Raw genomic sequence first — 17,320 nt, forward strand, 5'->3', positions numbered from 1 at the left:
TATTTTAACTTAAAAAGTGCACACTTTCTTTTGGAACTGAGTGTATGTATAATATGTGTAGGTAGCTATACGTGGAAAGACAGGAGCATGAAAAGTCCGGATATTTTCCGACCGCCCATACTAGACCTTTATCACGGACACGGACATGGAAATGTAAATGTAAACTTACTCTGTACAGCGATCAAATTTGAGGGGTTTTCTCAAACATATTATTGGAATCATGGTAACTTATTGTACTTAGTGTGTATCGAGAATATGTATAATTATAATGACAGCGCATTGTCTTTAAAATTGTGTAGAGGTAAAGTTTAATCCTGTAAAGTTGCATGCTGTACATACTTACAAAAACAGTGATCTTTGACGTATTTGTAACTGTTTGGGAAAGGATGGGGTGCTCTAAAACAACTCTAAAACAACTAAAAGATACACAAGGAATTAAAAAAGAAAGGAATATGAATAGAAATTACAAAGATAACTGACGGTCGGTGTAGGAGTGTAACTGGATGGTTTAAGGATCTGGGTGTTTGGGACAATACTTAAAAATTAGAACAACATAAAACTTATTTGTTTGTTGTCTCATGTTTTGGTAGTCAGGGTGTAAGAGTCAGAGGGATAGAGGAAAATAGATATTTAGAAACAATATCAGCTATAATACAGCCTGTAAACACTGGATCCACATATTTTTGTTGGCTAGTAAAATAAGTGGAGGAAAGGGCTAATGATACTTCCGAGGAGGCTCTAAGTAGCAACACAAAAAGAATACTTTCTGTAACAATTTGGAACCTTATTTCAGTTAAACGCGCAATATAGTTCTAATCACAAACGACTGTAACTGACATTTATGAAGATCGATTATCAGAGATTACCTGTTTTACGTCAGCACTTTCGAGAGTCGTGATATAGAGCCTGTTCAAAACGAAAGTTAAGTTTTGCAATATATTCCACTCCGGTTGGTAAAATATTAGTATTTCACAGAAATAGTACCTATTTATTTGAGAAGCTTACTTTATTACAAAATAAATAATGTGGTTTACTGTTTGTTCTTACTTGCCTATTTGCACTTTTGAGATACGAGATGAAGCCATTGCCAGTTGTACAGGCGTAAAGAGTTGGAGCATGTGAGAAATTTATCCTTTAATAAGATCAGTCCTTAAGAAATGTTGCTTTTTTATTATAATGATTGTAGTAAGAAGGCACTGAGAAGGTCGACTTAAACATTGAACCAACACTATTACAAAATATGAGGTTTAATGATTATAGGGGCAGTTACTAGAAAAATTTAGAAGGTGGCCAATTTTGACCCGAGAGCAAAGAGCAAAACCGACACAGACGTCGGTGTGAGTACATATTATAGAAATCCTTATTCGCTTAAATTGATTGAGCTTAATTACAGTAAATGACAACGAGATGTTATGACAAAACTTTGTTTATAGGTAGCTTTCTAATATAGAAAGGCTTGGATATATATGGGGTAGCTGCTTGTTTGTTACTGAAAATAGAAAAATGGTTTTCGGTCAAGAGTTTAGAATGACATATTATCACCAAACATGAGAAATAACATAGTTATAAAAACACACTAGCTTGCAATTGCATTAGAGCTGTTTGGATCAAAGTCGCTTACATATCTAAATTAATAGATAATGTTCTGCCATAAACTATACTTATTTGAGTGAAAAGACCTAGCAATGGTCTATTTGAGTTGAGGTCAGAATTGTTTTACCTATACAAAATACAGCTACCATCCAATGAATTTAGTTCAAAATGTATTTACTGCCACTACGATAAAATGCTGTAATCGCGTTGCTTGCCGATAGACTGTCAAAATAATTCTCAAAAATTTCAAAAGTAAAAAATGGTATTTTATCAAATGGCAATAAATAAAATTACAGGTATGTGACGTTTGATTAAACTGAACATGGTATTTTTTCATCTGATGTATATGTAGATATAAAGTGTTCGTCTGTGTTCTCCTTGAGGACAAGATTTATTCGCAGCAGACGAGAGCACTGCCAAGAATTATAAAGATATGTTGTGCCTTGATAATTATAATTACGCAAAAACCTTTATTATATTAATATCTTTAAAAAAATCGAAATCCTGTGGTTACAATTTTTGTGTTTTGAGAAAATCCCCAGATATTGACCATAGTACATAGTACGATTACATTGTCCGTGTCCGTTATAAAGGTCTACTAACAATCTAGTTGACAGTTTACTCTACGTGTACTTTAATTAAATAAAAGCAAAATCAAATCTTCGTTTTACCTGTATTATCTCTAATAAATTTTGTACTTGGTAATTAGTTTGAAGTTTCAAATCCACACACGAACTGGTCTCGATTCTTGTCCGACACAGTGGACACGAGATGTCAATTCTTCTGTCTTCAAGCAATAAGCTTCTTTGCTGAGTAATATATGATAGAATGCATTTCTCACAAAAGGTATGTAGGCATTTGAGTACTTTCGGGTTTTTGAATGTATCCATGCAAATGCTACATTGCAAGAAATCATCAATCAATATTTCTTTAATAGTTCTGGACATATTTGATGTTGGCCGATATTCTGAAAAAAAGATACATTTTTCAAATGATTTATAATTAAACAAAAACTGCAAAGGATATACAAGACATATCTGGACGAAAAGAGTCGTATTTCTTGCATAAAAAATCACTGGATACGGACAAAAATCATGCAATAACAAGGTAATTCACATGCTGTTTATACACTATTTAGTATTTAAAATGCTGGGTCAGGGCAGAATATTTGTTCTTGCACAGATAGACATCTAGTATCTGTGTTTTATTTCTTCCATGATAACTTCTTTTTACAGCATAAATGATGCAATCTAACCCATATTATGTTTTGCTGTATCATTTACTAACCCCTAACACCATCTCCCCTACAGTGCTTACCCGCTACTCTTCTCTATACTCCCTTTCGAATTCAGCGTCGGTTCAATTTTTGTTGTTGATAACCTCGAATGTATTGAATCTCGTGTAACTTGTGCGATTGTTTGTTTTTAGAAATCATATTGTAGGTATGTTTGTGTAACTTATGTACTCTATCAAAGAACAATTCAAAATAAGTCTATATATGTACTTCCCCATTAGACAGTGTCCAGTTCGAGTAATTTTGAAGTTAAGTATTTTAACTTTTAACTGATTATGCTAAATAAAACCTTTATAGTGGTATGTAAATCAAAATGAGCCTACGTCGCTCTTCTGGAAAAGATATTGCCATTCTGACTTCATTCTAACAAGGTTTGGTGAAAATCCTTTCAGCAGTTCATTAAAAAAAACTTATTTAAAGGTATTTTCTATACTTTGCTCTGATTCACAAAAAAAAACAACATAACCATCAGATCAAATTTCATGATAAGGATTTTTTAAATATTTTTTGTTCTAAGCTCTAGTGTCGCCTAAAAGGCGCAATAATAATACTGCATACTAATTTTCATGAATATCCATCAAGCTGAACATGAGAAGAAGTCATTTAAAGATACCGCTATATTTAGCTCTAGCGGTCCTTAAAAGAAGTCAAGTGACCCATTTAATAAATTTTGGAGAGGCCTATATTATAATGTTATAGACCAAGTTTAATGAAGTTCCATCCAGCAGTTCGTGGGCATAACTTTTTTAAGGTATTTCTATTTTAAGTCTAGTAGCCTCTAAAAAGGGTCATTCCTCCTCATTTGGGAGAGGACTTGATATTAATGAATGCTAAAGGCCAAGTTAGATGAGGATCTGTCCAGTGGTTCATGAGCAGAAGGGATTTCTATTTTTAGATCTGGTGGCCCCTACAAGGGGCCGAGCGCCCCCATTTGAATAAAGTTGGAAGAGGCCTATATTATGAAGCTATAGACTAAAGCTGATGAAGTTTCATCTAGCGGTTCATGGGCATAAGTTGTTTAAAGATAGTTTTAATTTCAGCTCTAGTGACTACTAAAAGAGGCCAATAATCCCTATTTGGCAGAGGACCTAATTATGATGCTACAGACCATGTTTGATGAAGACCCATCAAGCGGTTCAATAAAAAAGTCGTTAAAAGTCACTTTTAATCTAAAACCTAGTGGCCCCTTAAAGAGGCCAACTGTCCGTATTTGAACAAACTAGAGAGAGGATCTTATAATGTTGCTACGGACCAGGTTTGATGAAGATTTATCAAGAGGTGAGAAGAAGTTCTGTAAAGGCTCTTTCTATTTTTAACTCTGGTGGCCTCTAAAATTGGCCAAGATAAACCCCTTCAACACAATTGAAAGAGGTCTATGCATCATGCTATTGACCAAGTTTGGTGTAATTCTGACCAGTTGTTTCATAGAAGATATTTAAAGTAAAACTGTTAACGCAGGATGAAGGATGGACGATGGGCGCCGGACGCCGGACAATCCACCTAATAGTATACTAATAGCTCAACCTGAAAGTTCAAAACTGAACGGTAGAAAATTAGATGAATCCTCCTGGGTTACATTAATGATTTCATTTAAACTCTTATACATCCAGAATGCAACAAAATATATTGTTCTTTTGCTAAACGGGACGTTCCCTTTATGATTCTCGGTGAACCAATTGAATTACCGGACCTCACACTTTGAAATGAGGAGAAGGTCTCGTTTCGTTGGGCGCTACTTGAGATTAACGGACTTGCAACGAAACTAATAAATAAAATAACTCATCCAGTCCTCAAACTATTTTTCTTCAACGAAAACATGGATAAACGAATATCGATAATTTTGAATACTTTGCTTTATACTAGTATGTTGGACAACACGTCAAAAACCACCGGAACCGCAAAAACATGCATGGTAACAAGAAAAATAGAATTGATGCATGCAAATGATACAACAAAACATGGGAAGAGATCGATTCATGATTGTATTTTAAAAACATTTGCAATGTTATGGAAAATTGCGGCTGCAATTTTGTTTTATTACGTAATAAATCTCTTTCGGATTTTTTGACGATATATTTAAAGTTTTATTAAAATTCAAAAGGTAACTAGACCTACAGAATTATTAAAGATCACTTTTGAATTTAACATAATAAGAAAGATCATGAATTTAGTGAATCGAACAGTAGGTTATTATGTTATACAAAACTGTCTTTTCATATTGAACTTGTTAAAACGATTTGAATGAAATAATAAAATGCGAGGCTCTACTGAGCACTTTATTAATTTTAATGTGAAAAGCTACAAACATCATATTCTTTTTATCACATATAAACTTTCCTAAAAATAATTTTAGAAAATGTGCTTTCTTTAACTATAATAATTATAAAAAGTCAATCTATACTTTAAACGACATCGACGTCAAAGCTTTTAAATTATTACACTAATGTATTATCAATTTTATATACTGGTTCTATTTCACTCCCGCGCCGTCACACATGTGACACACCTCATAAGCGCTCCTAGAAACAATAAACGCGTTCTTCTTCGTGGATAATCAAATGTCAGTGGCGACGGACATTGTATAATGTCTATGCTTTGATAAATTAATCTTGAATCTTGCTATGATCGCAAGTCGTCTCTCACAATTTGTTTGAAAATAAATAAGTATATGTCGTATTTTAAGTCATTCATATAAGACATGCATATAAAAAAATACAACACCGAAAATGTAGGTTTCTGCATTAAGTATTACCTTACAATTGCTAAGACAAGTCTTTAGTCATGTCTTTAATATCGACATGCATCTTTCCTTCACAACCTAAAACGTGGCGTCGCGGCGGGTCAAAACGTCATTCAAAACGAAAGTTGGCTTCAGGCAGTTATCAATGCGGACAGCTTATGTGATATTAATGTGATGTTATGGCACTGTGCCTTTCGCTAAACTTTATGTTGTTGTTCTGCGATCATCAAATTGAATGAAATTACATATTTTTATGTAATATCCGAGAAGCCTAATTAAGCCACTGATGGTGAAAGTTGAGTAGTATAGTACTACGTAATTGTGCTAAGGACATAATGCAAGTGTTTATAAATCGAATAGATGTAACCACATAAAGAAGAGGTATCCGATTTCCTTTTATTTTTGTCAGCTTTACATAACGACATCTATTCTACTCTACGACCTTGGATACGTAAATATAAATCATTATAAAATGGTTTCTTTTTTCATACGAGACTATTTGCTGAATTGATTGATCAATAATATAACAATATGTAGGATCTCTGTATGGATAAACTTACATTTATAAAAGGAAGTGTAATAATACACTTAATTCAAGGATCGCACAGTGTTGTGTTATCCCTCCCGGTCTCAACTTCAAATTATAAACAAATTGTTCGAAGCAGGTAAAAAGGCTTTCTGTGGAAGGCGTTGTGTTTGGAAACACAATGTCGCCCGACTTTCTACGGTCTATCACACTTCAAGCATAGTTTGCACTGTACCAAGTAATCTAAGTTTTTAGCAATTATGATTGACAACGGAATAAAAACCGTTTTTACATAAATAAGAAAGAAAATTGATACTAATAAGCTTTGATAATGTGGCAGTTGGGTCCAATAAGTCCAGGGGTGTTTAAAGATAATCCGTCACAGATCTATTGTAAAGCAATCGTTGGATTTACCTGTATTGGAAAATAAACAGTGTCGATTGTATTGAGGTCAACTGCCATATTATCAAAGTTTATTAGTACTTGTTACTTAAAAACGTAAAATCTAGTATCAATTTTCCGAATAAAATATAACGAAAATAATTACCTTACACTGTGTTATTTATTGCATTGATCCGCTGTTGATGCGTTCTTTGTATAAAAGTGTATACATATGTCGTTTATCGTGTGTGTTGCAAACGAAAACGAAACTGTCGGAAATTCCCGTTTGAATATGATAATACGTGTATATATTTCTGGTATTTCGTTCTTTAAACTTCTTAACTCTGAAGACGTCTATAGTGAATTGTCCAACATTCTGTGTTTCTGATTTTTTCTTTTATTTTATTAACTTTTTTCGACGTTTAAATTTCCCATGTCTCAAAATCCATTGATAACATTTTTATCATCATAATTATTTTGGCGGCCATATTTATTTCAAAATGGACGTGAGTTTTTTTTGTTTTGTTTTTTCATTCTTCCTATCTTTAAATTTCTTTAAAGTGCAACTCTATGCACATTATATGTTACATAAAAGTGTAAGGTTCATATTGTGCAACTACAAATTGTACCTTTTATATTGTGCAACTGCAAATTTTACGTTTTCTTTTTTTTTTTGCAACTACAAATTGAACGTTTCATATTATGCAACTACAAATTGTACGTAAGTTTTATATAGTGCAAGTTACAAATTGCCTGTACGTTTCATATAGTGCAACTACAAATTGTACGTTTTATTAAATGCAACTACAAAATGTATGTTTGGCATTGTGCAACTACAAATTGTTATTTTATACTGTGCAATTTAAAATTGTACGTTTTATGTTGTGCAACTACAAATTGTAAGTTTTATATTGTGCAACAACAAGTTGTACGTTTTATATAGTGCTTTTATGATGCTTTGATACTTTTTGTATGAATTATTTGCTGGTTTCGTCGCGTCCAGTTATGCATTTACTGTGGGTATGTTTTTTTACGGATAAAGATGACAAGCTGAAAGCATGCGACAAGGGTCAGGCATTTCGTATTATATCAAAGAGTGAGTTGAGTTTGTTAGCTTAGTTCAAAGTCGAAAATATTAAAACAATCAAATTATGGTAACTAAAAATATTAATTTGAAAATACACGTTAGACTGAAGATTATTGATACATGGGATTAAGATGTAAATTCTATGTTGCTGTTTTCTTTTTTTTTTTACTTAGAATGCATTATTATCTCGTCTAACTAAAACAAAGTTTATTGTGTTTTGCAATGTCTGCTACTGTTGACTAAGAAAGTTCCGTCAATTTCAAAACTGCGGGTTGTATTTTTGTTTTGTCAATGTAAAAAAAGCGAACAAATAAGCCACCAAGTTGTAAATGTGATGCTCGGGTAATTCTGTACGTAAACTTAAAACTATGAAAACTATGGATTTCCACTCGAAATTGTGAACGAAACTGTTAACGATAAATTACCTTTATGCTAACATATTGTTTTAGTGGTGATCTTTTGGCCAAAAAGTATGAAAAGCGTAACAAAAATATATGGTAAAGTTTGAGCTAAATCTCGACCAGGCCAGTGGCAAATTCAGAGGCACACCTTGCGCACTCTCCCACTCCCCCCTACCCTAACCTCATCCACTTCCAGAAGACATGCATGACAAAATTTCTGCCTTCTTCGCATGCGTATCATTCGTTGGTATTATTAATACAATGAGCTGTAGTATTCCTATGCATGATGTTGTTCTGTTAGTTTCTCTTGCAAGTGTTTTTATAAAAAAATATACATACCACAGAAAGGCGAAATCTAATAGGCTAAGCATGATGCATGTTCTTCTACGTGTTGCCGCATGCCATCGTTTGGTTTAACGATTACGGAATCTAAGTGTTTTCCTTCCCTCTGTTCTTGGGGATACTCTTATACAGGAAAAAAAGTCTTCTTGTCTAAAACTACAAGACCTAGGCCTTTGATATTTTGTACGTACGTACCAAATTTATTCAAATCATGCCCCTTGTGTGAAAAGTGGCCCTGTCTCGGGGGTGTCAAGTTTTACATAGACTTATAAAGGAAAAATCTAAAAATTTTCTCGTTTGAAACTGCAAGGAAGGCCTTTGCATTGCTTTGTGGTCTTCTACTAAAATTGTTCAAATTATGCCCCTCGGGTAAAAAGAGGCCCTGCCCTGCGGGTCTAAAGTTTTACATAGACTTATGTAGGAAAAAAATACAACTCTAAAAGTCTTCTTGCCTGAAACTACAAGGCCTATGCTTTTGATATTTGGTATGTTGCCGTTCCTTGTGTTTCTCTACCTATCAAAATTGTTCAAATTATGTCCCTTGGATGAAAAGGGGCCCTGCCCTGGGTGTACTAAGTTTAACATAGGCTTATATATTATATGGAAAAAGATCTTCTTGTCTGCAAGTTCAAAGTCTACGCCTTTAATATCTGGTATGTAGCATTGCCTAGTGGATCTCTAACAGGATTGTTCAAATTATGCCCCTGGGGTAAAATGAGGCAAGTCCTGGGGCTCACTTGTCATATTATTTATATGGGAAAAAATACTTGAAAAATTACCAAATCATAGTTCCTAGACTGATTATAATTACCTGATGACCCTGAGGGATGAAACCAGTTGATGAAAAGCAGACATTTGCAAGATTTAATGTGAATATGAACTGAAAAAAAAAGATTGCAAGTAATGCTAATATGTGTCTTTTATAACAATAGTGTAAATAAAAAATATCTTTATGTATGTAAATGTATATTTCACTGAACGTATATTCAACACAATCAGTATACTATAACACATATGTACACAACTATTATCATGTTAATGAAATGAGAACCATGTGCAAGTGATTTTTAAGGGTTAACTCAATGGTTGACTAAATGTTATCTGTATAAGCCTACGACTGCTTGTAAATGAATGCAAACAGTAAAGTCTGTTCACAATAGTACAAGAGAATATGGGCTGGTCTTGCACAATTTTAACATGATTTTGTGTGTATTGTTCTACAAGAAATATAAATGTTGTTACAAGTAGTGATGATACTGTGTTCATCAAATTCATTATGCTTTTGCTTTCATTGACATTACAAACTTGCAACACATATGTAACGGCAAAATGTTTATTTTACGGATGTAGCACTTTTTGATCCGTCATTGTGTAATATATAAATTGTAAATCGAGGGGTGACAACAAAAGACGTCAACTTGATTCTTTTTTCATATGCACTTATGATGTTCGCTCTCAACCCTTGGAGTATCCTCTAACTTGTAACTTTTTACCCTTTAGGAAACATTCGCAATGACCACTCGTGGCGACCGATCAAAAGAAACAACTGGCAGGCCGAAGGTAAAACATCGTCTTCAAATTAATTATTTTGATTTACACGGTGTGTGTATTTAAGTTTTACGATAAGTTGAGAATAAATATGTGTATGTGGTGATACAACAGATGAAACAGACAACTAATGTTTAGAAAATGTTGATTGATCACACACATTGCATGGAAATTACTTGACCAAGCCACGAAACTGGTGAATAACATATCAAATTGGTTTGTAATCCCAATAATCCATGTTGTTCTCTGAAATAAGCATGCACATTCCATCAATATACGTAAATCAGATGTTGTATATCTGTTTCGTTTTTGAAAGAAGTTACTTTTTATCCAGACGGTAAAATAACTTTCACTGTATGCCGATTTGCCAATTTTGACATTTGATCTGAACACTTATTTGCGACTGACACTGTATTCCATTTTGCGATTAAGTATGCGATTTATGTCCTTCTATCGAACTGTTTCTACCAATCAATTTTTATTTTTATAATGGCATTTAATGCCGAACAACTCGTGCAGTGCATGCACTAATCCATGGGGGCGGGGATCTGTGATTCGCTATCTTACATAATTATATACTAGTAATGTAATTGAAAGCCTCAGAATCGTTTACATGCAAGTATTCCGTGTTGGTGTGCATTGATTCAAGAGCATTGAATGGTTGATCGCTTACCGATTTATTGATTTGATTGACATGCGGCGTTTGGTCAGTTACAGAGATATACTCTCATAAAATGTAGAATTAGGAATTGAAAGTGTCATCGTGTCATGTTGGTGAACATTTGTGCAAAGCTATTTCAGAATCCCTTGATGCATAAAGAAATTATAACACGGTAACGAAAAAAATGACCGTTTGGTTTTACATTCGGCCTCCTACGTGTGACATTGACTTTAAAGAGAAAAGAAAAAAGAAAAAGACGGACACACACTACATGTTGTCTATGTGTGCGTGAAGTTTGAGAATGGTTGGTGTGAGAGTATTCATTGCCAGTAATTGCAAGATCAAATTTATGAGGACAAAAAAACATATCGCACAGACAGATCGCATCGCGACTCCTGTATACATCTTTCCTTCAAACTTCGTTTGCGGGTTATAATTATGAAGAAATACTACATGAGCAAAGGAAAACCGATATTTAATATACATGTAGAAGTAAGTTTCAAACAGGCATACAGTCTTTTTTACGAAAGTCGCAAACATATGTACAATACTGAAAGCAAACAAACATGCATACAGTCAGGACATTACACTGGCTCGTTGTAAACAAATAGGAGGTTTTAGCAATGATTTCTTTTAATTTTACCAATATTTAGCGGTCAGCTTATTGTTTTTATCGGTCGCAACAGGAAGAGGGAGAGAACAGTCGTTTATAGGAAGTGACTTTGCATTTGCACACCTTATTAATGATTGTATTCCCCCTCTTCCTGTTGCGAACGATAGAAAAACAAATGACAGACCGAAGTTAAGAAATCGTGTTAAAATCAATTATTTTGCTTTACACGTTGTGTGTATTCAACTTTAACGAAAAGTTGTTGTTTTTTTTTTGTTTTTGTTTTTTGTTGGATTTAACGTCGCACCGACACATGATAGGTCATATGGCGACTTTCCAGCTTTAATGGTGGAGGAAGACCCCAGGTGCCCCTCCGTGCATTATTTCATCACGAGCGGGCACCTGGGTAGAACCACCGGCCTTCCGTAAGCCAGCTGGATGGCTTCCTCACATGAAGAATTCAACGCCCCGAGTGAGGCTCGAACCCACATCGATGAGGGGCAAGTGATTTGAAGTCAGCGACTTTAACCACTCGGCCACGGAGGCCCCTAACGAAAAGTCGAACATAAATATGTGTATATAGTGATATAATAAATGAAACAGACAAGTAATGTTTAGAAAATGCTGACAAAATGTTGACTGATCAAACTCACTACATAAAAATTCACTCGATCAAGTCACGAGACTGATGAATAACACGTCATATTGATTTGTAATCCAATATGCTATGTTGTTTTCTGAAATAAGCAAGCATACTCCATAAATATAATGTAAATAAGATGTTGCATAGCTGTTGCATTTTCTTAAAGAAATTACTTTTTATCTAGACGGTAAGAAAAACATTCACTGTGTGCCGACTTGCCGATTTTTATATTTGATCTGAACACGTATTTGTGACTGACACTGTTTTCCATTTTGCGACTACTGTAGGCGATTACGTCCTTTAAGGGCGTAAATGAAATTAAAAATACAACATGTACATACCAATTTTTCTCTATTGATCGGTCTTCATGTAAATAATGTTATTTAATGTCGAACCCCTCCTGCTATAATGCATGTTCTATTCCATGGGATGAGGGAGGGTCTGTAATTAGATACCCGAACTATTTATATAATAAATTGAATGTTTCAGAATCATTTATATGTACAAGTATTCCGTGTTGGTTTTACAAATATGTACTAGCATGCAATACAAAATTAGAAACCGAAAGGATACACAGGGTCCCCACTATATTACGCAAGAAATTACCATCTGTGGAAGTCACGCGAAGAAATGCTACCTGACGACTTCAAAATGTCGATGAGATGAGACAGAAGGGACTATAGGTTTACACTCCCCCGTCCGTCCGTCTGTGTGTTGTCTGTCCGTCCGCTTTCCAAAAAAATGTTCCTCCGATTTCTTAAAAGCTATTGCACCCACAAGTACCCTGCGGCTTGACATAAAGCCGTCATGTTTACTACCTGCCGTGATTTGACCATTATTACTCATATTTAAGATAATTTACATTTGACAGTGATAACGCATGCACACGTCGGGAGTATTGCTCTTTTTACCTGCCCTCGCGGATTTAGTCGTTTTCATTGCTAAGCCTGACTCTTAATCCATTTCTGTTGGTTGAAGAACGGAGTGAGGTTTTAATATCATCGGCAAAATCTGAATCTTTTAAAGAATCACTTAAATCCAAAGTTGTGTGTTATTTGGTAACTATAAATGTAAGCAATTTAAAATATAAGAAATAACGGTCAAATCACGACGACTAGTCAACACGCTGTATGTCCAGATGCAGCTAGGGTATCTGTTATTGCCTACCTTGATACTTCACACACACACACACACACACACACACATATATATATATATATATATATATATAAACGCTACCAGTCGAGGATGTAAGTTATAAACTTACCAACTGGGAACTTCTTTATTACTATAGCTACAGTTATCATATTTCTATCAACAGCAGGGATCGAACTCATGCCCCTTAATTAGTGAAAGATTAGACTGATTTTAAGTCAGCGACTTTAACCACCCGAACACAGAGGCGGTCAGTCAATAGAGGAAGTTCTATATTTTGTATGTTGGTACATGTAGTACGTTAATGTCCGACATTCAATCAAAGTTGTCTATATCAAAAGTTAACATTAAAAAAACTGTTTATGAAAAGACTTAGAACAATCGAATAACAAACCAGACACATGATACAGATAAATAATAAAGCACAAAACAGTATCTGGTTGTATCAATTTTATGTTTAAAACACCTTTCATTGCCTACAGCAACTGTTGAACTTCGATATTAAGTAATATTGTATATTTTAGTTCCTTCATGTTTTAACTAAAATTTTCATTAGACATTCGCAAATTTGTGCTTAGCAGATAATTTATGCTTGCTTCAATTCTACTCCTTCCAAAGATAGAATTAACAGTCAAAACATATTAGTGGTTCCTATAAAAACATTCGGATGAAGGAAATCATGCAAAATTAAAAAAAAAAAAACAGACAACTCACTGGGATTATCTCCCAATATTTCAGTTGTTGCGTTCCGGCATTTGAAATGTGTATTATTATATATACATTGTATACATTGTCAAAGGCAAACATGTGTTAAAGTTAAGACGAAAACAATAGAAATATGTAGGTAATTAATTTGAATAAGATAGAACTGAGACAAACACATAACCCTAAATTAGGAAGAATGACAGTGACAAAGCATTTATTTTCATTTGCGTTTTTCTCTCCGATAGTAGGCTAACGAAAACTTGATTTTCTTAAAAAAAAAACTTTCGCGCTTATTTGCAAAGTAAACTTTCAGGTTCAATATGTGAAAACAGGAAATAACAAGACATGCGTGATGTAACTGAAGCAGAAGTTATATATGGACAGAAACCTGTATTTTAAATCTTTTGGCAATGTTGAAAGGGGCCTCTGTGAAGTTTTGTATAAATGAGGACAGTAGTTCTGAAGAAGACTGTGTTTAGAAATTGTGGAGGAACACGCGACGGACACCAAACAATCACAAAAGCTCACTTTGAGACTTTGGTGCTTAAAAGATGGTAACAGTAAGCAAATAATATTGAAATACGTTCTATACTTTATTACTGGAATTGTTGGAAGCAACATGAACCATTACCCTACTTCAGCTTATTATCAAATTTGTCTATCATTCAGAATATGTACAGTACTGTTTTCACCGGACAGATTAATTTAAAATTTAGAGTCTAAAATTTAACAGTTTCGGACATGTTGTTGCAGGTTAGTAATGATTTGCACTAGTTAGAAATTGTTGTTATAATGCAAGAGTTAATGACTGTATAAAACAAATAACCTTTTTGTAAAAACAAAACTTAAGGAAAGGAAACTTAACAAAACAGAAATATGTCCGGATAAGCATATGAATATTTGGTTACGCACACCTGTTCAAGTGGTACGCATGTAACCCGATGGTGCTGTACTTATAGAAGTTATAGATGACAAACGCGTTGTCATTTCACTCAGTGTCACACTTGACTCAGAGTGGTTTTAAAGTCGAATATGTACACGTAATCCCGTTCCTGCTCGGTTATGATCAGTTTGTTTATGTTTTTGTTGTATACACAAGAAAACTCTTCTACTTTTGGGATTTTATGAGGAAATTCTATATCTAGATCATTCTCTTCCACCTTCAGATTCAAACATTTAACAAACCGCTGGTCGTTTGTACAACCAGCGAAGAAGCTGGTATCATCTTTTTGACATATATGGTTAAAGCTTGATGTAGTCTTTATAGATCGGCTAAGTAGTATTTTGTTCCAACTGGACACAAAATACATTTCAATATAGAATCCCCCTGAGTATGTTACAACAACTTCATTTTCTTTTGAATCAGATATGCAACATGGGTTTTCGGGTAGTTTGTATTCGCCAATCACTTCGAGCTTTTGATTGAAGAGTACAAGTTTCTTATTCTCTTATTCTTGTTATCTGCTGCAATCAGTCTTCCGTCAAGTAGAAAGTCTATTCCTAAATAAAATGAAACTGTAACATCGTCTTCAGATTTCTTTAAATCTCTTGAAGCAACGTTTTCAATAGCAGTACCTTGTAACTCTTCCTCATTTGTCATCATTTCTTTTGTAATGAAGGTATAGAGATGGCCTAGATATTTCTTGCTAGTGCCAATCTCAAGATCTAGTTTAAAGTCTAAACTGTCAATACTGGATGCTAGATATTTTACTTTTTCCAAGTAACCCTCATATATCTCTACGAGCTTGTGTTGTGTGATAAACTTTTGGTCAGATGTACCCCTCTCAATAATTTGATCTATATTAATGAGTAAGTCTTGAATTTCGGAATAAAGCATCTTACATTTTCGTTTTCGTTCCGTTATTGTCATTCCCTTCTTCTCCATCACACCGTTTGCTTCCTTGACAACATTTTGTAGAATGTCGTCCAAGTTTTCATTTATATTTGCCTGAAGAGCATCTATGCATTCCGGAATTCGTTCGACGTGATAAAGCAGGTCCTTTGTTTTCTTCTCTAAGATACTTCTATATGATGTAACAGTACTTTGAAAAAAATTACACATGGCATCTATCAAAGTGTCCGTGTCATGAGATAACAATCGCGCATATGTTCCTATTTCTGCCACATTTTTACAAGTCCTGTGTTCCGTAAACGCACACATACCACAGCACAGCTTATTGTCAACTTCACAAAAGAACCTGAGGTCATTTTTATGTTCATCGCACAGTTTCAAGCCTACAAGATGGCGTCTCGATTCAGACGCTTTCATCAATTCATGATTTTTCATACCAGTGTATATCTCGTGAGCCTCGTTGCATTGAAACTCGTCACAAGTTGCACAAAATACCGTTGCTACTGTCGATGCGCTGTTTAGTTTACACGGTTCACATGTTGCTGGAGCAACACGTCCAGGAACGTTTGAGCACATGATGATTCTCCTTATTATATTTTCATAACTTTCCTAAAATATCAATTCATTAGACTTCTATATAAACATTCTCTAAGTAGACCAAAACTTTCCTACATTTAACGATTTTTTGAATGATAACCGACTTTATGTTGTAAATGCCCTTGGATAAGGTTATCTATATAAAGTTGTAAAGTGGTATTCAGAACACAATCTCTTACTTTTGAGTAGATATGAACAGGTTTTAGTTTGAAGGTCCGTCAATACATTGCTAAAACTATAACTAACAAGATGATTCAATATCCTACATGTAAAAGAATATGTGGATATATTCTAACATTATATTACTGATTGTAAAGGCATCTTAGAATACAGGTCTTCTTTGATTTGTTTTTTTTTTATATACTTAAACTCATAATATTGTTCTCGTGACCAATGTGCTACTCTGCATACCAATTGCAATCTGCATATTTATTAATCAAATAACATACTTCTCTTCAGTGCATATAAGATTGTGACAGGGTCCTTTCTACATATCTAACGTGATATTAATTTTCCTATTTTGGGGACATGAAATGTAAACACACGCACGAATCGCATGAAGTGATAAACTACTAGTATATGGTTTATCATAAAGTGTAGGTTGGTGTCATGCATTACGAAAGTACATGCTGCATCTTGCATATTGTATATTTATACTTTTTATACTTCACTGAAAAATGTTCAGTCAAATTCCGAAAATTCGAGCATTCATAACAATTATGATAGCAAACTCGGTTTGACTGATAGAGAATAACAGCCTACTGTCTTTTGATATCGATGTTATCAGGTCGAGGCTGATATGGGCTGGAAGGGGTCGGTTCCCTCCCCCCTTCCAGCCGATATCAGCCTCGACCTGATAACATCGATATCAAAAGACAGTAGCTTGTTATTCTATTTATCATGAAACTCATACAAACTGCCTAGAAAACATATGTCTTCTTCTCTTATTTCGTAAAAAAATGTCTTCTGAAGCAAACAATTAAATTTATATTTTACGGATTTGAAAATTCATCCGCCCCTGAAACTCTGAACAAAACAATACGGCAGCCATATTGAATTCAACTCCGACAATGTTTTTGACTTTCTGATATTCTTGTAAAAAATAACAATGAAATAATTTCTTACCTGCGTAAAAATCAAAACTCATCATCTTGAATAAACCAGAACATGCTTTATTTCCATATT

General features: G+C 34.2%; 2 protein-coding genes across 6 annotated transcripts in view; both read right to left on the reverse strand.

Moving 5' to 3' along the window:
• LOC123555070 (restin homolog) overlaps positions 1–6,942 on the reverse strand; it is a 41,126-nt gene extending 34,184 nt beyond the window's left edge. For 2 of the 5 annotated variants that reach the window (XM_053547433.1, XM_053547430.1), the window contains exons 1-2: positions 6,701–6,941; positions 2,265–2,560 (exon numbers count right to left, since the gene is read on the reverse strand). In XM_053547433.1, coding sequence (XP_053403408.1) covers positions 2,265–2,540 — 276 coding nt within the window. In that variant the 5' untranslated portion in view covers positions 2,541–2,560; positions 6,701–6,941. Of the gene's footprint in view, positions 1–2,264; positions 2,561–6,700 lie in introns of all 5 variants that reach the window. The other 3 variants (XM_053547431.1, XM_053547434.1, XM_053547432.1) reach the window with 3 other exon arrangements.
• An 8,149-nt stretch (positions 6,943–15,091) lies between these two features.
• LOC123556090 (uncharacterized) lies at positions 15,092–16,114 on the reverse strand. The gene has a single exon (XM_045346688.2). It carries the CDS (start codon positions 16,112–16,114, stop codon positions 15,092–15,094), a length of 1,023 nt encoding a protein of 340 aa, XP_045202623.2.
• Between the last annotated feature and the right edge of the window lie 1,206 nt (positions 16,115–17,320).

The sequence above is a fragment of the Mercenaria mercenaria genome, chromosome 7 (genome assembly GCF_021730395.1).
Source record: "Mercenaria mercenaria strain notata chromosome 7, MADL_Memer_1, whole genome shotgun sequence".
Lineage (NCBI taxonomy): Eukaryota > Metazoa > Mollusca > Bivalvia > Venerida > Veneridae > Mercenaria > Mercenaria mercenaria.

Excerpts from the sequence above, each read along its gene's own strand:
- LOC123556090 (XM_045346688.2), bottom strand. The coding sequence starts at position 16,114 with ATGTGCTCAAACGTTCCTGGACGTGTTGCTCCAGCAACATGTGAACCG.